Genomic DNA, 16,035 nt, shown 5'->3' on the forward strand with positions numbered 1-16,035 from the left:
TGGCAAATGCTTTGTAACAATGTAAGGCTAGAATTTAGCTTTATGTTACAGTCCTAAAATAGGCAGAACTGTTTGTCGTTTTTTAAATTTTTATTTTCTACTTTTATAGTAATCCACATTACAACTACATTCTGTGTCCAAATGAAAAACAAAGCTGCAGGCTCCTACTTGCGGAGCACATTAAAAATAACCCATGGTTAACATGGATAACTCGTCTTTTAAAGATCAAGTTGGATGCAATGTTTGTTCTCTACCCCCCCCCCCCCTTATCCTCTTTTATTGAAAGTGGACATGATGTCTAATATTTATGCTCTTAGAATTGTATGTAACACGATCCGGGGAAATTCATCACGAGACACAATTGCAGAACTTCCACTTAACGTCCCGCGTTCTTTATCACCCATTTAAACTTCAAGTGCAAAACAACGTCAGTCTGCACTGTCACCCGCGTGCTCCTCACCTGTCTGGCCGCAGACAGGTGTGTGCGTTACCTGATCCTCTGATGGACGGTGGGTTTGCGTCTGACGCTTCAACAGAATTGGGAACAGGTGTTACCACTGTCTCTCCATGTAATCGCGATTACAATCACCTCTCACTCCCGGGGTTGAGGTTGCCCGCGTTCCTACAGGCAGGTGCGGCCCAGGGGACCCCCTCCCTCGCCGGGGCGGAGCCGCCCCCTCCTCCCCCCTAGTTCCAGCCGCGCCCGCCGGTTGGCCGCCTGGCCGTTGCCCGGGGCGACGCAAGTTGTTGTGGTTCCGCGCGGCGCTGGGAGCTGGGAGTTAGTGATTGGCCCTCGCCGCTGGCCAAGCGTGGACTTTGGTCTCAGGCGCAGCGGGAGGCACCGCCCGGACCTCCGCGAGCAGGTGAGCCGGACAGGGCAGCCGGGGGTCTGGACCTGGAGGGGACCACCTGTCCTCTGGGCGGGGGAGTCGGGACCTGTTGTCCTCGGCTCTGTCTTCCCGGCGAGGACGTGGCCCCGGCTCTGCTGGGTACGCTCCGTGTGCGTGAGACCCTGCCGCACACCCGCAGTCACCCGTGCCCCTGCCCACCCGTGCCCCTGCCGTACGCCCGCGGTCACCCGTGCCCCTGCCCACCCGTGCCCCTACCGCACTCCCGCGGTCACCCGTGCCCCAGCCCACCCGTGCCCCTACCGCACTCCCGCGGTACCCGTAACCCTGCCCACCCGTGCCCCTGCCGCACGCCCGCGGTCACCTGTGCCCCTGCCCACCCGTGCCCCTGCCGCACGCCCGCGGCCACCCGTGCCCCTGCCCACCTGTGCCCCTGCCGCACGCCCGCGGCCACCCGTGCCCCTGCCTACCCGTCCCCCTGCCGCACGCCCGCGGTCACCCGTGCCCCTGCCCACCCGTGCCCCAGCCCACCTGTGCCCCTGCCGCACGCCCGCGGTCACCCGTGCCCCTGCTGCACACCTGTTCGGATGCGCACACCCTTCCTCACTGTTAATACGCCTGCATCCGTGTCAGGTGGAGGGACGGACAGTCAGCAGCGGCGCGCATCGAACCTAACCGGCCCCTGCAGCTCAGCCCCGCGCGGCCCCGGCTCCCCCCGCTCCCCGTGGGCACCGGCCCAGTGCGTCTCAGGCATGAGCAGCGCGAGCAAGGCGCCCCAGGGCGCCACCAGCCGCTACGCTCCTTGCGGTGAGTGAGGCCAGGGCAGTGGTCAGCTGGTCAGCCTCCGCTGCCTTCCAGCTCCGCACCCAGCACCCCGCCTGCATGGATAAACGAACGTGGGGTACCCCAAAGCAAGGGGCACCATTTCTGCTCCTGTGCCCCAGTGTCAAAGCAAGCTCTACCTTTAGAAAAGGAAAACCAGGCCCCCCACTGCGGCAGCCTCGGCTGCAGGGGCCCAGGCGGCTCTCTGCAAAGTTCTCTGTGCTAATCTCTCTCTGACCCTCGGCTCTTGCCCTGAACGGTGACTTACTTTCTTCCTTCCTCAGCTGCACCCAGGGTCTTTCATTGATTGTCTATTCCTGCTCCTGGTTTAGACCTCAGCCAGGTTAACTGCGGCCCCTGCTCCCAGGGTCTGGACACAGAGACCAGGCTCTGGCGGAGTTTGTGTGGCTTCCCGCTGGGCAGGTTTGAGCCGGGCAGGGGGAAGGAGGAAGGCCAGGGTGATGTGGGCCGTTGTCGCCTGTGTTGGGATTGCTCCCCATCCCGGGAAGGGCTGGAGAGAGGGGTGGAGGTGGAGGCAGGGCCCAGGGGCTCACGGGGAGAGGCAGGGCGGGGGGCTGGCAGGCACTCTGCAGCTCCCGTGTCACTCAGAAGTGGCACTGGAGTGTGGCCTTCACAGGCTCGGAGCTCTGACTGCGACCACTGTGGGGGGACATGGCGGTGGCGAGCGGGGGTGGGGCACAGGAAGTGTGGCAGTCTCCCCTGCTCTGCCTGCTGTGGGCTCTCAACCTGTGTGTGACCTCTCCGTGCCTCGGGGGCGGCCCTCCCTGAGTGAGGAAGCGCTGTTCTCAGCGCAGTTACACACTAACATTTCACCTCAGAGCAGCACGACGAGGTGTCATTCACCCCGGTTTCGAGGCGAGGAAGCTGAAGCAGAGTCTGAGGACGCGGCCAGATGGGGGTCGTCCCCCTCACGGGCGGGTCCTCTGCCCAGGGTTCAGCTCCTGGTCTCCGAGGCCTCGGGCAGCCCACACGAGGGCCGGCCCCTGGGGGCCCGGCTGAGACTTCAGCAAGAGCTGTGGGCGGGTTGTGGGCCCTCCCTCTGGTCCCTCTCAGCTGTCTCCCTGCTGAGGCAACAGGGTGGTGGCAGCAATCCATAGGGGTTTGTGATCTGGGGCTGGACGAGCACCAGTCCTCTGAGAGGTAGAAGCTACAGATGGTTCTTGTCCCCTTGAGCCCCGTGTGAGCGGTGGTGGTGGCCGCGGTCCTCGGTGAACAGGGCCCCGGCTCACTGAGCGTCTTTGCACGCAGTTTTAAATGGCGGAGCCAAAGCTTCCAGTAATGAGAAGGAAGAAGACACAGTGTTCTCTGTGGATTAATTAGTAATCAAAACACGGAGAGGAAGAATAAAGCTCAAATGGCCCTTGAACAGAGAAGTCACCTGGCCTGGGTGTGAGCCGAGTATGAAGCTCCCGACCTCTTCCTTCTTCACTGACCCTCTGTGCGCTCCTGCACAACTTCTTACAACTTCTTCATGGGACCCCCACCCACCCCCACTTTTCACAACGATAGTGTTGATTCAGCTAGTTACTGTCCTTTCAATGTTTAGAAGACTTGCCGTGTTAAATATTGACTTGCACGCTGGGAACTCAGCTTCAATTCTAAATAGAAATCGGATGTCTAAGCTCTTAGCTGAGAGGGTGATTACTTGTTGTTCATGGGGTCCCCCTCAGCTGATGTACATTGACCAGTTCTCCCGAGTGTCTCCTGGATCAGGCAGGGTTCTTTAGAGCAAGGGAACCAACAGGATGTGTGTTTGTGTACACAGTCCCACGAGCGAGAGGGATTTTAGGGAACGGGCTCACACAGCTATGAAGCAGGCAGGTTCAAAGTCTGCAGGGGGAGGGGGGGCCCAGGGCAGGACTGTTGCAGGTGTCCTGGGTCTGAAGGCACCTGGAGGCTGGATTCCTTCCTCCTGGGAACTCAGTCTTTTCTCCTAAGTCCCTGCACGGATGAGACGAGATCCACCTGACCAGGCGGTGACTCAGTGGATAGAGCCTCGGACTGGGACGTGGAGGACCCAGGTTTGAGACCCCGAGGTTGCCAGCTTGAGCACGGTTTGAGCAAAGCTGCTCATCTGGTTTGAGCAAAGCTCACCAGCTTGAGCGCAAGGTCACTGGCTTGAGCAAGGGGTCACTCAGTCTGCTGTAGCCTTTCGGTTAAGGCACATATGAGAAAGCAATCAATGAACAACTAAGGTGTCGCAACGAAAAACTGATGATTGATGCTTCTCCTCTCTCTCCGTTCCTGTCTGTCTGTCCCTGTCTATCCCTCTCTCTGTAAAAAAAAAAAAAAAAAAAAAAAGAAAAGTGCCATGATTCACGTTTTAACCTCATCTAAAGAGTTACCTTCGCCTGACCTGTGGTGGCGCAGTGGATAAAGCGTCGACCTGGAATGCTGAGGTCGCCGGTTCAAAACCCTGGGCTTGCCTGGTCAAGGCACATACGGGAGTTGATGCTTCCTGCTCTCCCCCCCCCCTCTCTCTCCTCTCTAAAAATTAAAAAAAAAAAAAAAAGAGTTACCTTCACAGCCTATACGTCCTGTTGTGGTTCCCCCCGCACTGATGCCCCACGGACGATGAGACCCCTCCCGGCACAGCCACCCTCCAGCCCGACCTCACTGTGGTAACCGGCTCTGGCCCCCTCCTCTTCTAGACTGGTATCACCACCTCCTCCTCTTCTAGACTGGTATCACCACCTCCTCCTCTTCTAGACTGGTACTACCACCTCCTCCTCTTCTAGACTGGTATCGCCACCTCCTCCTCTTCTAGACTGGTACTACCACCTACTCCTCTTCTAGACTGGTATCACCACCTCCTCCTCTTCTAGACTGGTATCACCACCTCCTCCTCTTCTAGACTGGTATCACCACCTCCTCCTCTTCTAGACTGGTACTACCACCTCCTCCTCTTCTAGACTGGTATCGCCACCTCCTCCTCTTCTAGACTGGTACTACCACCTACTCCTCTTCTAGACTGGTATCACCACCTCCTCCTCTTCTAGACTGGTATCACCACCTCCTCCTCTTCTAGACTGGTATCACCACCTCCTCCTCTTCTAGACTGGTATCGCCTCCTCCTCTTCTAGACTGGTATCACCACCTCTTCCTCTTCTAGACTGGTACTACCACCTCCTCCTCTTCTAGACTGGTATCACCACCTCTTCCTCTTCTAGACTGGTACTACCACCTCCTCCTCTTCTAGACTGGTATCACCACCTCTTCCTCTTCTAGACTGGTACTACCACCTCCTCCTCTTCTAGACTGGTATCACCACCTCCTCCTCTTCTAGACTGGTATCACCACCTCCTCCTCTTCTAGACTGGTATCACCACCTCCTCCTCTTCTAGACTGGTATCGCCTCCTCCTCTTCTAGACTGGTATCACCACCTCTTCCTCTTCTAGACTGGTACTACCACCTCCTCCTCTTCTAGACTGGTATTACCACCCCCTCCTCTTCTAGACTGGTACTACCACCTCCTTCTCTTCTAGACTGGTATCGCCACCTCCTCCTCTTCTAGACTGGTACTACCACCTCCTCCTCTTCTAGACTGGTATCACCACCTCCTCCTCTTCTAGACTGGTATCCCCACCTCCTCCTCTTCTAGACTGGTATCACCACCTCCTCCTCTTCTAGACTGGTACTACCACCTCCTCCTCTTCTAGACTGGTATCACCACCTCCTCCTCTTCTAGACTGGTATCACCACCTCCTCCTCTTCTAGACTGGTATCACCACCTCCTCCTCTTCTAGACTGGTACTACCACCTCCTCCTCTTCTAGACTGGTACTACCACCTCCTCCTCTTCTAGACTGGTATCCCCACCTCCTCCTCTTCTAGACTGGTATCCCCACCTCCTCCTCTTCTAGACTGGTATCACCACCTCCTCCTCTTCTAGACTGGTACTACCACCTCCTCCTCTTCTAGACTGGTATCACCACCTCCTCCTCTTCTAGACTGGTATCACCACCTCCTCCTCTTCTAGACTGGTATCACCACCTCCTCCTCTTCTAGACTGGTATCACCACCTCCTCCTCTTCTAGACTGGTATCCCCACCTCCTCCTCTTCTAGACTGGTATCACCACCTCCTCCTCTTCTAGACTGGTACTACCACCTCCTCCTCTTCTAGACTGGTATCACCACCTCCTCCTCTTCTAGACTGGTATCACCACCTCCTCCTCTTCTAGACTGGTATCACCACCTCCTCCTCTTCTAGACTGGTATCACCACCTCCTCCTCTTCTAGACTGGTATCGCCTCCTCCTCTTCTAGACTGGTACCACCACCTCTTCCTCTTCTAGACTGGTACTACCATCTCCTCCTCTTCTAGACTGGTACTACCACCTCCTCCTCTTCTAGACTGGTATCACCACCTCCTCCTCTTCTAGACTGGTACTACCACCTCCTCCTCTTCTAGACTGGTACTACCACCTCCTCCTCTTCTAGACTGGTATCACCACCTCTTCCTCTTCTAGACTGGTACTACCACCTCCTCCTCTTCTAGACTGGTATCACCACCTCTTCCTCTTCTAGACTGGTACTACCACCTCCTCCTCTTCTAGACTGGTATCACCACCTCCTCCTCTTCTAGACTGGTATCACCACCTCCTCCTCTTCTAGACTGGTATCGCCTCCTCCTCTTCTAGACTGGTATCACCACCTCTTCCTCTTCTAGACTGGTACTACCACCTCCTCCTCTTCTAGACTGGTATTACCACCCCCTCCTCTTCTAGACTGGTACTATCACCTCCTTCTCTTCTAGACTGGTATCGCCACCTCCTCCTCTTCTAGACTGGTACTACCACCTCCTCCTCTTCTAGACTGGTATCACCACCTCCTCCTCTTCTAGACTGGTATCCCCACCTCCTCCTCTTCTAGACTGGTATCCCCACCTCCTCCTCTTCTAGACTGGTACTACCACCTCCTCCTCTTCTAGACTGGTATCACCACCTCCTCCTCTTCTAGACTGGTATCACCACCTCCTCCTCTTCTAGACTGGTATCGCCTCCTCCTCTTCTAGACTGGTACCACCACCTCTTCCTCTTCTAGACTGGTACTACCATCTCCTCCTCTTCTAGACTGGTACTACCACCTCCTCCTCTTCTAGACTGGTATCACCACCTCCTCCTCTTCTAGACTGGTACTACCACCTCCTCCTCTTCTAGACTGGTACTACCACCTCCTCCTCTTCTAGACTGGTATCACCACCTCTTCCTCTTCTAGACTGGTATCACCACCTCCTCCTCTTCTAGACTGGTATCGCCTCCTCCTCTTCTAGACTGGTATCACCACCTCTTCCTCTTCTAGACTGGTACTACCACCTCCTCCTCTTCTAGACTGGTATTACCACCCCCTCCTCTTTTAGACTGGTATCACCACCTCTTTCTCTTCTAGACTGGTATCGCCTCCTCCTCCTCTTCCAGACTGGTATCGCCTCCTCCTCTTCTAGACTGGTATCGCCTCCTCCTCTTCTAGACTGGTACTACCACCTCCTGTGGTAACCGGCTCTGGCCTCCTCCTCTTCCAGACTGGTACTACCACCTCCCTGCCAAACGGGCCGAGAAGGTTGTGGATGCCCCTCCGGTGTCCCAGATCCCAGGTCTCAGCGAGCTTCGGAACCCGCCCAACGGGCACATGCCTGGGGTGCGGAGGTACTGGATCAAGGAGACCGACTCGGAATACGTGAAGCTGGCCAAGCAAGGTGGCCGGCCCGGTAAGCACCCCAGTGCGCAGGTCTCTGCTGTGTGGGGACAGACAGAGAGCCCACTGTCATCACTTCTTCACATGGAAGTATCACTGTACGGAGTCTGGGTTTTGCCCGGGCCATTGGGGAGGGAGGGTAACTGGTGCAGCTGGGGACCTGTCTACTCTTGAGGGACGTCCCGCAGGTGATGAGAAGTTAGACTCCACGGGCTGAGCTCACGGAATTGGCCCCGGCGGGCCTTTCTCCCAGATGGCACCTGTGCCGTGGTCCACCCTGTCTCACGCTCTGATGGAGGAGCCTCAGGGCATTGTGCCCGGGGCAGAGCCCACCTCTGCGGTTCAGCGGCCTCGGTGGGCAGCTTGGGCAGCGTCCGTGCCCGTGGTTTGGTCCCAGTGCCCGCGTCCCGTGCCCTCACGTGATTTTAATAACGGGGACCTTAGATCCTTAGATGAGTTTCAGCGGCGATGTGGACGGACATCCAGTTTCTCTGTGATTTAACTGAGAACGTGGTGCCTGGTTTTGTGGACAGAAGTCGTTGATCGGGTGACGGAGTCCTGTCCAAAATGTCCCACAGCTGGCCTTTGTCACAAGTGGCGCAGAGAGATACTCACCCCCCCCCCTCCCTGCTGCCATTTACCCCTAAGAAAACTGTCATGGAGAATGAAAGTCAACATCTGGGCTGCAGCGGTCAAGAGCCCAGGACGGAGCATCAGATTCAGACCACGTAAAGCCCACAGGACGGGACCTCCCCACTCCCGGCCTTTGGCGAAAGGACATGTAGGGGGACAGCTGGCAAACCTGAATCGAGTCCTGCAGCTTAGATGACAGGATGGAGTCTGTGCTGTCTTTGTCTTCCAGCAGGGACACTGGGGGGGCAGAGACGAGGCCGAGGTGAGGGGCAGAGTGACGAAGCAGGTGGTGGGGGTGGGGACATGGACGTAGCATCGGGGGTCTGGCTGGGGGGGGCACAGGACAGCTCCTACTGCTCCTGCAGCTGTCTGCTAAGTCAGAACCAGGTAAAAATCCAACGTCACAATTTCCTCCCCGAGAGTCAGACGTCCGCAGTGGTGGCCGTTGCCCTTGGTACCCCGTCATTGCTGTAGCTCTGCTGTCCTTAACGGGTCCTGACACCCCCACCCAGCCCCCAGCTATGACAGAGCCTGCAGCTGCGTGTGGGGGGGGTGTGGACAGGGGCAAAGGCCAGAGAAACCAGAGCGGAGGCAGGTGGATCGGGGCTGGACGGGGCAGCTTCTCCCTAAAGCGCTGTGGGGCGAGGGGCCGCCCCACAGTGGCCGAGGGGAACAGACTGACCCAGGCTACAAGGAGGGCGTGGGGCCGCTGAGAGGGCAGCCGGCCAGCCGCCCCCCGGAGGCCTGAGGAGCTCTGCTCCCACCAAGGTCAGCCTGGGGCGACGAGCCAGCCACAGAGTGGGGGGTGTCGGCCGGCACAGAGGTCAGGGCAGGGGCCGGTGGTGCGTGGGGGTGTCCCCCCTCCACGCCAAGCGGGGCTCCCACCTCAGCATGTGCACGGGGTGGGGGGGCTGAGGACCAGGGCCGCCTGATTCCTGCAGCTCCGGGGCGCCCCGAGCCAACCCGAGGGGGAGTCACAGTGTCCCCTGTGAACTGCGACCTGCGCCCGGGTGGGTGGAACCCACTCACTGTGTTTCTCTTTGGTTTTGAGATCTGCTGATGCACTTGGCCCCGGGGACGGGGACCGGGACAGGGACGGGGACCAGGAAGAGCTCCCCCGGGACCTACGCCTTGCCAGACTGGTACACCCACCACAGCAAGCCGCCCACAGCCAAGCAGAGGCAGTGAGTATCTGAGGGGTCGCACGGCTCATCTTCACAGGAAAAAAGAGTTGTTTTTGTAACAACACCTGTGATTTCTGGCCTGGGTGCTGGACGCTGGGAGGCGGGCCTTGGGGAAGGGCAATGTGTGGACTCGGAACCTGGAGGAAGAGCTGTAAGCTTGGGGAAAGGAGCAAGAATGGTGTCTGCCACCCCAAGGCAGGCGGAGGGAGACGGAGGGGAAGATGGAGGGGAAGATGGAGGAAGAGAAGGAGAGGGAGATGGAGGGAGAGAGGAGAGGAGATGAAGAGGGAGATGGAGGGAGAGAGGAGAGGGAGATGAAGAGGGAGATGGAGGGAGAGAAGGAGAGGGAGATGGAGGGAGAGATGGAGGGGAAGATGGAGGGAGAGAAGGAGAGGGAGATAGAGGGAGAGATGGAGGGAGAGATGGAGGGAGAGAGGAGAGGGAGACGGAGGGGAAGATGGAGGGAGAGAAGGAGAGGGAGATGGAGGGAGAGATGGAGGGAGAGAAGGAGAGTGAGATGGAGAGGGAGGGGAGGGGAGGGGAGATGGAGGGAGAGAAGGAGGGAGAGATGGAAGGAGAGAAGGAGAGGGAGATGGAGGGAGAGATGGAGGGAGAGAGGAGAGGGAGAGAGGGAGGGGAGGGGAGATGGAGAGGGAGATGGAGGGAGAGATGGAGGAAGAGAAGGAGAGGGAGATGGAGGGAGAGATGGAGGAAGAGAAGGAGAGGGAGATGGAGGGAGAGATGGAGGAAGAGAAGGAGAGGGAGATGGAGGGAGAGATGGACGGAGAGAAGGAGAGTGAGATGGAGAGGGAGGGGAGGGGAGGGGAGATGGAGGGAGAGAAGGAGGGAGAGATGGAAGGAGAGAAGGAGTGGGTGTTGGAGGGGGGAGTTGAGTGGAAGGTAGAGAGGAAGGGAGGGAAGGAGGAAGGGAGGGAAGGAGGAAGGGAGGAAGGAAGGAAGGAAGGAAGGAAGGAAGGAAGAAAAGAAAGAAAGAAGGAAGAAAAGAAAGAAGGAAAGGGAGGGGGAGATGAAATACAGAAGCAGCCGCGGTGATGGGAGGTCTCTGGTTCTGCAGGGGGCTCCCTGCCTACCGGCCGGATTACATGGTTCATGAAGAGTTCAACCTTGACGGGGCCAGCGGGAATTACGAGTCCCGAAGGGGGCCATTCGACTTTGACATGAAGACTGTTTGGCAGAGGGAGGCCGAGGAACTTGAAAAGAAAAAGGTGACAGGCGCCCTCATAGATGGGGTGTCGGCCCTGCGCTCGTGGTCCCTGAACGGGGATGCGGTGTCAGCCGGGGTTGTGTGTCTGTGACATCGGCAGGGTTGTGTGTCTGTGACATCAGCAGGGGGTGTGTGTGTCCATGACATCAGTGGGGGTGGGTGTCCGTGACATCAGCTGGGGGGGGTGTATGTGACATCGGCAGGGTTGTGTGTCTGTGACATCAGCAGGGGGTGTGTGTGTCCATGACATGAGCAGGGGTGTGTGTCCATGACATCAGTGGGGGTGTGTGTCTGTGACATCAGCGGGGGTGTGTGTGTGTGTGTCCATGACATCAGCTGGGGGGGTGTATGTGACATCAGCAGGGGGTGTGTGCCCGTGACATCAGCAGGGAGTGGGTGTCCGTGACATCAGCAGGGGGTGGGTGTCCGTGACATCAGCGGGGGGTGTGTGTCTGTGACATCAGCAGGGGTTCTGCACTTGAAACCTGGACCTACTGACAGGCAAGAGGCCACCCTAGCGCTGTGTTTGGAAGAACAGACGATCTTCCTGTGGATAAAGTCTGACCCTCGGGCCTTTCCACTGATGCCTTTGCTTTTGACTTTGTGTCTGTGGAATCGCTGCCCAACCCCAGGCCACAGAGCTTCCCCCGTGACTCTGCCTAGAAGTTTCACAGCTTCCCCCCCCGCCCAGATTTATACCCCACCCCACTTCTGTCTCTCTTCCCGGCACGCCCCAGCTCTCCTCGGGGAGTCACCTCCCCACAAACCCTTGCACCTGTCACTTGCCAGGTCCCTCGTTCTATTTCTGAACGTCAGCCCCGCCCTCCTCGTCCCTGGCTGCCACCTGGGTTGAGTGTCCTGTGGCTCAAGATCCCTGCCCCCCGAGCGAGCGAGCATGTCTCCTCTGACCACACCTCCACCCCCACCAGGACATCCACGTCCCCTCCCTGGTCACCTCAGGCCCCTTCCCTCTGGCCACGCTGTCCCCTCCCCCACTGTCGCCTCCGTCTCTCCTGATCTCTCAGGCGGGACCAGGGCATCTACATCGGACCCCACGGGGTGCCTGCTGGGCGGTGCCAGGCTGGACAGCATGGGAGCCCCCCTTCAAGGCCGGCTCGGGGCGGGTCTCCCACCCCTCGTCCCCTCTGTTCCCACTTGATGGCTCAGGGTGAAGGACTCGAGGTTCTCCAGGGCCACCCCCGGGTAGGCCCTGCCTGAGCCCAGCTGGGGGCTGCCCCCCTCGAGTGCGGGACCCAAGGGGCTCAGTCCGCCCTCCAGACTTCACCCCGTGAGCTGTCGCCCGTGTTCATCCCGAGTACACGCGTCTTTGCTTGAACACAGCGACGCTGTGGGTGGTCGGGGGTCCCTGTCACCTGGGGTTGAGCGGGGTCCTGCCGTGCTGTGTGGCCCCGTGGCCGTTCACCAGCAGCACGACCGCCAGGCCGCGGTCCCCTGTGTTTGACTCTCCCCGCTGGCCGCGAGCTGCCTTCTCCCTCAGCCTCCGACCCGGTGAGCGCCTCTCACTAACGCAGGGTTCTGTGTGTTTCTCCGCCCAGGTGAAGCTCCCAGCCATAAACTCCAAGCCCCCGGGCAGAGCCGGGCCGCCGCTGGGCCCCAAGGACCCTGAAGGAGGCAGACTCTCCTTCCCGCCCATGTACGTGCCTGGGCAGCCCGACGCGGTCTGGGTTCGGGGGGGGTCTGGTGTTTGGCCCCAGTGACCACAGTGACCACGAGGCAACACGCTGTGCTCACGTCCGCCTGGGGAGCGCGGGCTTCCCTGCGACGCGTCTGCCTTGTGACTCTGATGTCACAGCCTCCCACAGCCGGCCTGCACGGTCCTGTCCCAGCCGGCCGGCCGGCTTGCTGGCCTGTTTCCCTTTCACAGGGAGCTGTCTCTCTATGGCCCTGAATCCTAGTTTGTGCTGGAATTAATGTGGTCCATTGTCTAATTCTTCAGAGGGAGAGAGAGAGAGAGAGAGAGAGAGAGAGAGAGAGAGAGAGAGAGATCCTTAGGCTCTAAGGAATCAGCTTCCAAATGAACTCACTATCGGCACGTTTGCCGAGAACTGTCTGGGTGGCCGCTGACCCTTGTCCGTAACCTTGTCCATTCCTCTCCTTCGGAGGCCCGGTCAGAAGAGCGGCTCACCCACCAACTTCTCCAAGCTGATCAGCAACGGGTACAAGGACGAGTGGCTCCGGCCGCGAGCGGACGAGGACAGGAGCCCCACGCTGCCGACGCCCGCGGCGTCCCCCTCGGCTCCGCCCTCGGAGGGCCAGCGGCCCCCAGACCCGGAGGATCCGGAAGGCTCCGCGGAGGCCCCAGGTGAGGTGCACGCGGCCGGCCCGCGCCCTGGGGCCTGTGCCCCCCGGAGACGGTGGCCCCTCCCTCCTGTCCCGCGCGGTCTGTCTCCTCCGGCGCCGTCTCAGAACCACGGCGACCCGGGCGGACGCGCCGAGGGGACAGACAGGCACGGACAATGCGCGTTTTGCTTTTTTTTCCTCCTCGTTCGGACGGAAGGCAAACGTCGCGCTTTTCTGTGGGCCTCAGGTTTCTTTCTCGTTGTCAAAGACGCTAATGCTTCCTCTGCCACGCGCCAACCAGACGACACACCAAATAATCTCTGTTTTAGTCTTGGGATCGCCAAGGTTCTGACCTGCGACCCCAGAGCTCCCCCAGCAGCCGGGGTCCCTGAAAGGGGGGGGGGCTTTGTGACAGGCACCCCCCCCGGGTCTCTGAGAAGACCTCGCAGTTCACGCCGGAAATGACTCCACACTCAGCGCTCTTCCTTACGCTTTGTTCTCAGACTCTGAAGAGTTGAGAAGTTTTCTGTAATTAGACGGTCAGGATATATACTATGTTGATTTTACTTTTCACGGTCACAGTCATGGGTCAAATTGCTCTTATTTTCGGCTGCGTCAGTCTGGATGCCCAGTGGGCACCACATTTCATGTCTGTAGCTCGGGAATTACTGACCGTTGGCCGGGAGGTGACTCACTGATGTACCTGAGGATCATTTCTGGGTTAAGTGGGGGGAGGAGGCGGGTTCTCGTCTCTCCATCTGAACTGTTTCTCACAATGGTTTGGGGGCTTGAGCTCTGCTGGCCTTTCCCCACCCAGCTCCTCACCCTGGTGGCAGCGCCCCCCTCAGTCAGGGGGTGTCGTCACGGTGCCTGCTGAGCCCTGGCCCCCTGCCGGCCCAGACAGATCTGCTGACGACACACACTCTCTCCCCTGTCTGGTGGATACGTGGCCAGTTCCCACCAGATGTTGTAAAAAGTTCACTTTAGAGCTTTGCAAGGGCCGGTGTGTTCTGCGACTGACAGTTTTAAGTCATACAGCCTGTTACTAATTCTGTAATTGTTTTAAAACTCGGTCCATTTCATTACATTGAACTAATGTCCCTGTTCTTCATTACAGAGGCTTCAACAAGTGAGTATTTCTAGAGACTGTGTTTGCGTCGAACTACCACAATGTCTGACCAAAAAAAGAAAAAAAAAAAATCGGCGAAGTTCTTCAGTCTGGAGCCGAGGCCTCCCGGGTCGTCTCTGCCCGGATCGCAGGTGTCCTAACAGCGTCGCTGTGAACAGCTCCGCGTTCCAGAAACACGGCTCGGAGGGCGGCCAGAGACAGAGCACCAGTAGTACAAGAATATTTTGTCCTTTCGTGCGTATCACACAAAATAAGACGCAGTTCAGTGCGGGACGGACGCGGGCCCACGCCACGGGAGAGGTGTGTGCTCAGACGGCGGGAGGCAGCGGCCGGCCAGGGCGTCGCCTGCACGGGGCAGCTTAGGGTCTCAGCGCCATGTTAGTGCACGGTCTTGTGCAGATGGGATTACTCCACCACGGGCCAGGTATGGGACCCAGTCCAGGAACTGTCATTGAAGAATCGATGAGCTTAGAGACTTTCTATCGGGACGTCGGTCACGGTGCGTGTTCCGTCACCTGTGTCCCCAAATCAGCTGCAAGACCGGCTCCGTTTCAGAGGAACATCGTAACTGGCCCAAATTAGTGGCGGACGAAGCCAGCAGAGAGGCCGTGAGACCCGCAGGGGTCGCCCGTGGGTGTGTTCTGGGGAGCTGACTGGTCACTACCACCAGTCGGGCCCCGGCCCCCCCCAGAATGTCCGACCCTCGCCTAGCAGTGGCCACACACGCCTCCCCTGCTCCCCTTTCACCCGCGGGGTGCGCTGGCGCTAACATCACACGCAACCGTAGCCATCCAGAGCACGCCCGTCCTTCCAGCCGCGAGACCACCGAGAGGCGGTCGCTGTAGCTCCCTGGACCTCATCAGGGCTTCTCATCAGTGCTCTGTCGTCCCTCCGTGAGGCAGACGCGGGATTGTCACTCTTCCCTGATGGCAGTGTTCTCAGCCGTCTCGATGTTCCAGAGAGCTGGCCTGTGGGGTGCTGGTCATAGCACTGTCCCCCAGAGAGCTGGCCTGTGAGGTCCCGGTCATAGCACTGTCCCCCAGAGAGCTGGCCCGTGGGGTCCCAGGCACAGCACTGTCCCCCAGAGAGCTGGCCTGTGGGGTGCCGGTCATAGCACTGTCCCCCAGAGAGCTGGCCTGTGAGGTCCCGGGCACAGCACTGTCCCACAGAGAGGTGGTCTCAGGGCAGGTGCAAGGACTTGGCCTGCAGGGACCGGCGCCACACGGCCTTCTGGGGCTGGGAAGCCAGGGGAGTCACTGCCAGGGGTCCCCAAACTTTCTACACAGGGGGCCAGTTCACTGTCCCTCAGACCGTTGGAGGGCCGCCACATACAGTGCTCCTCTCACTGACCACCAGTGAAAGAGGTGCCCCTTCCGGAAGTGAGGCGGGGGCCAGAAAAATGGCCTCAGGGGGCCTCATGCGGCCCGTGGGCCGTAGTTTGGGGACGCCTGCGATGGTCACCTCCCTCCCGCCCCCAGGCCTCGCCCCGGCTGTGCTCACCCCGTGAGTTCAGCTCAGCACCCTGTGTCCGCGGAGCCTTCTCCGCACGTGGGGGCGCGCGCTGCCCTGAACGCGTGTGTCTGACGGGCGGGCGCGCGCTGCCCTGAACGCGCGAGTCTGACGGGCGGGCGCGCGCGCGGGCTACACTGGTCCTCAGAGCGCAAGTTGGAGACACGTTTCTGATGCGCACCTGTGGGTTGGAGGGCGCTAAAACTTCGTTTAGACGTCAGAAATAATCCTTATCAACACAGACAGAAATGTGGGTTTTCCTTTATTTAAAACAAACGGCTGCGTGTTCGACTTCGTAAGAAGTGTCCCCTGTCGGTGCCTCTGGGCCGTCCGCTCACTTCTTCACTCTGCGTTGCAGGTCCAGCGGCCCCTCCACCCACAGCGGCAAGGGCACAGCTCGAGTGACCTCCACCCAGGACGCCTTTCAGATCCTGTCCCACCGGCTGAATAGGACCCGACCACGTCACAGCTATTTATAAAACTCCCCGTTGTATTTTACGAAGATAGAGGCTTATGAAATCATTTGTCTTAGAGCAGATTTGACGTCACTGTTGTGTCCACAGTGAGAGGCCTGGGTTTTGCTTCCTGCATTTCTCTGGGGTGTTAAGTAGCTGTGGGGACGCTGTGCCTCACTGGCCTGGGGTGTCCCAGCGTCCTGGAACCCCCTCC

The 16,035-nt window shown here is 58.9% G+C and overlaps 1 protein-coding gene across 2 annotated transcripts; it reads left to right on the forward strand.

The window, feature by feature from the left end:
- Positions 1 to 16,022, forward strand: C12H7orf57 (chromosome 12 C7orf57 homolog). 2 transcript variants are annotated; one of them, XM_066354168.1, is made up of 9 exons: positions 7 to 863; positions 1,482 to 1,655; positions 7,213 to 7,398; positions 9,070 to 9,202; positions 10,278 to 10,428; positions 11,984 to 12,081; positions 12,551 to 12,750; positions 13,846 to 13,857; positions 15,725 to 16,022. In XM_066354168.1, exons 2-9 carry the CDS (start codon positions 1,601 to 1,603, stop codon positions 15,769 to 15,771), a joined length of 882 nt encoding a protein of 293 aa, XP_066210265.1. In that variant the 5' UTR covers positions 7 to 863; positions 1,482 to 1,600; the 3' UTR covers positions 15,772 to 16,022. The 2 variants fall into 2 exon arrangements, with proteins under 2 accessions (XP_066210266.1, XP_066210265.1); XM_066354169.1 differs by lacking the exon at positions 13,846 to 13,857 and having other exon boundaries at positions 1 to 863.
- Positions 16,023 to 16,035: the final 13 nt, after the last annotated feature.

Source organism: Saccopteryx leptura, chromosome 12 (assembly GCF_036850995.1).
Source record: "Saccopteryx leptura isolate mSacLep1 chromosome 12, mSacLep1_pri_phased_curated, whole genome shotgun sequence".
Classification (NCBI taxonomy): Eukaryota; Metazoa; Chordata; class Mammalia; order Chiroptera; family Emballonuridae; genus Saccopteryx; species Saccopteryx leptura.

Coding starts and splice junctions, on each gene's coding strand:
- C12H7orf57 (XM_066354168.1), top strand. CDS start 1,601: ATGAGCAGCGCGAGCAAGGCGCCCCAGGGCGCCACCAGCCGCTACGCT. Junction 7,399..9,069: donor CAAGCAAGGTGGCCGGCCCG/GTAAGCACCCCA, acceptor TTTGGTTTTGAG/ATCTGCTGATGCACTTGGCC. Junction 12,082..12,550: donor AGACTCTCCTTCCCGCCCAT/GTACGTGCCTGG, acceptor TCTCCTTCGGAG/GCCCGGTCAGAAGAGCGGCT.